The 3,267-nt window shown below is 36.4% G+C and overlaps 1 protein-coding gene across 1 annotated transcript; it reads right to left on the bottom strand.

Annotated features, from left to right (window-relative positions):
- Positions 1 to 1,791: 1,791 nt before the first annotated feature.
- Positions 1,792 to 2,923, bottom strand: LOC107835743 (uncharacterized). Its single transcript, XM_016669119.1, has 2 exons — positions 2,073 to 2,923; positions 1,792 to 1,997 (listed from the first exon to the last, which is right to left on the bottom strand). Exons 1-2 carry the CDS (start codon positions 2,718 to 2,720, stop codon positions 1,815 to 1,817), a joined length of 831 nt encoding a protein of 276 aa, XP_016524605.1. The 5' UTR covers positions 2,721 to 2,923; the 3' UTR covers positions 1,792 to 1,814.
- Between the last annotated feature and the right edge of the window lie 344 nt (positions 2,924 to 3,267).

Here is a 3,267-nt window from a genome sequence, read left to right as displayed (position 1 = left end):
CGCCGACCTGTTTCATGGATGAGGTGGAGCTTTTTTCATTCTTCCAGGGAAGAAATCAGAAGAGCAGCCCGTAATAAAAACACCACACATGCTGCCTGGCTTTCCCATCAGCCCTCTCTTTACGCACCTCATTGTCACTTCCTAACAGGCTCTTACTCCTTGAAATGCCGAGATGTGATGATCATAACATTTGGTTGGTTTTCCTTTACTTTAAGGTAAATGTGAACCCAACAGGCTGTTAAAATCTGCACTGTTACCTTGATAATGTTCAGTTTCCTTCAATACCAGGGCTGTGAAAAGTACTTGCCCCAGTAGGGTCTTCATTTCCACTACAAAGCTCATTTTTAGCTTTTTTAAAAATAAAGACACTTAGCTAGTTTACTTGAAATAAATTTTTCCAGATAAATCCTAAACCACTAATTTACTTCCCTGTTTTGTAAACTCAGCCGAATAAAGTACATCTATGCTGACGTTTTGGTTGCTGACTGTTTTAAATGTCTACCACACTGCAGGTAAAAGCGGAGCTAATTTATAGCTTAGAGCTTTGGCTGTTCTGTAAAGTTTGACATGTGTTGAAGTTTTGGTTATTTACTGTTAATTAACTCTTCAAGTAGTTGGATGTTTATACTAATGCTCTTATTTTGAAGTGGAAGAAGACTATTTACACAGCAGTTTCTTCCTGTATTTTCTCTCTTTCTCCCATCCCATCACTTTATTTCAAACAAAAACAACGTACAAGAAAACATAAAAAAAGACCAAGATATAAACATAAATACTATGTCCAGTAGCGTATTTGTGCACATATACTATGACAGTATATGTTATAAATCTGATCTTATTCTACTAAGATTTTGCTACAAAAAGATATTGGCCACAGCTAATTTTTAGCTTCATAGGACTTAATGGGAGGACAGTCCAGATCCTCTTTCATCCAACTCAACTCATTAAGTTTATTCATCTCAATTTACAACGTTTTTATAACTTAATTCATTAAGTTTAACATGACAAATTTAAGTCACTCTTACTCAATTTTTTTTCCTAATAATTCAAATCTCTTTGACCTAATTCTACAGAAAGTCAACTCAAACGTTTAAGTTGAGTTGACTAAAAAACTATATGTAATTTTGATAATGTAATACAAAATTACATTATCACAGCTATAACTTAAATTATTGTAAATGCATGTTTTAACATGTTATTTTAGTTTCTCAAATATCCTGTACAGTGAAAAATTAAAATGTAGTAGAACCAACTTAATTTAATTGCTTCAACTGGTAACAAGTAATTCAATTACATTGAGCCAACTTAATTTATTAAGCTGGTATTAAGTTGGTTCAAATTAACTGAATTGCTTCAATTGTGTAACAAATAATTCAATTAAGTTGAACCAGCTTAAAAAAGTAAGATGGTTTAACTTAATGAATTGAGTTGGAAGATCATAATATATTGAGTTGGAAAGATCTCAATTTACTAAGTTAAACTTAATGAATTAGGGTTGGGTAAACTTGTTACCAGTTGAAGCAATTCAATTAAGTTAAGCCAACTTTATTAATTAGGTTGGATAAACTTAATTGAATTACTTGTTACAAATTGAAGCAATTCAATTAAGTTAAGCCAACTTTATTAATTAGGTTGGATAAACTTAATTGAATTACTTGTTACCAGTTGAAGCAATTCAATTAAGTTAAGCCAACTTTATTAATTAGGTTGGGTAAACTTAATTGAATTACTTGTTACCAATTGAAGCAATTCAATTAAGTTGATTTAACCAATTTATTTTTAGAGTGTAGACACTTTTTATGTTTTTTTATTATTTAGAAATACCAATAATCAACCCAGTATTTGAGGGTGCCTGTTCTATACATCTTCAGGAACGTATTGGCGATGCCTCTGATTACACCTCTGAAGACAGACGGCTGCCTCTGTGGCTCTGCTGCTGGTTCTGAAACCAGCTGGCTTTCTCCTTGGGTTTCCTCTGCAGATGGCTCCTGGTTCTGATCTGACCTCTGTTTCTGCTCAGAAACAAGCTGGCTTTTTTCGTGGGTTTCCCCTTCAGATGGTTGCTGCTTCTGCTGCTGCTGGTTCTGATCTTCAGGCTCAGACGGTCCAGCTGAAGCGTTCTCTGTTGGAGCCTTCACACTGGCTGGACTGTTTCCTGAATTGTCTGGAAGCTTCCTGGTTTCTTCTTGAAGCCCCAGCGGACTCTTCATCGCTCGGAGAAACTTTTTGTCAGTTTCCTCGAGTTTCCTTGACTCGTCGTTCTCCTGCTGCTCCGTCAGTAACAGGCATTTCCTTTTCGTGCCTTTCAAATCAGCCAGGAGATCTTGAAAGTTCTGGACTTGTTCCTCCAGAGCCTGATAGTGGAGTTTGTATTCCTCCTCTTTGTCTCTCAGCAGTCTGGTCAGAAGTTGCACTTCGATTTCCAAAGCCTCGTTTTTCTCCAGCAGGAAGGCATTTACGTTGACTGAGATCTGCAAATCCTGGGCTTCCTGCTGAAGCTCTACGTCTTGTTCAAATGCAACTTGTGTGCTTTGCACAAGTTGAGTCTCCGGAGCCTTGTTTTCGTTAAGAAGAGACTGTTCCTCAGACTGTTCCTCAGAGACTGTGTCGGTTTCATTCAGGATGACGCGCAGTTTCAGTGTCTGTTGAGCTACGGTCTGGTCATGGAGTTGTATGATCTCCTCGTACTCAGAAGGAGAAGGCTTTCTGTTCTCACTCATTGTTGCTCCTTTCTGTCTCGACAAATCCAATAAATGTTCAATGTTTTTCTTTGTTAGAAAACGCCTTTTTGTCTTCAAAAACGTTTATTTTCAATCTCTTGTTCAGAAATGATCTACTTGATCTCTGGGTAATGATTCTTACTGTAGAATTAAGGAATGCAGCTTTGTGATGTCACAGATAAGAGTGTGATGTCACAAACTGCCATTGCCTCAGCAGAACAACTGCAACAAACCGCTTAAGTTTGAATAAAAACAATTTGCATTTTCTATTGCAAATTGTGAAACAAAAAAACAGAATAAAATGCAAATAAAAATGTTAGAAACCAATCAGTTTTATGTAACATTTTTACTAGTTATCAATGAAAATATCGATTGTTTTGGAGCTATATTTTCTGAAGATCAGGAGCCTTATGTGTAAAAGAGTGCACAGCTTTCACTCTAAAAATTGGTGTTCGTACAAATTTAGAAAAGTGTGGCGCACAAAAAAATCCAGATGTATGAAGCTGCTGCTCACTTTTCCTTTATGCATCCCAATTTGTGCAGAGCT

This window comes from Poecilia formosa, unplaced genomic scaffold (genome assembly GCF_000485575.1).
Source record: "Poecilia formosa unplaced genomic scaffold, Poecilia_formosa-5.1.2 Scaffold20, whole genome shotgun sequence".
Taxonomy (NCBI): Eukaryota; Metazoa; Chordata; class Actinopteri; order Cyprinodontiformes; family Poeciliidae; genus Poecilia; species Poecilia formosa.
This window is presented reverse-complemented; position numbering and strand designations above follow the sequence as displayed.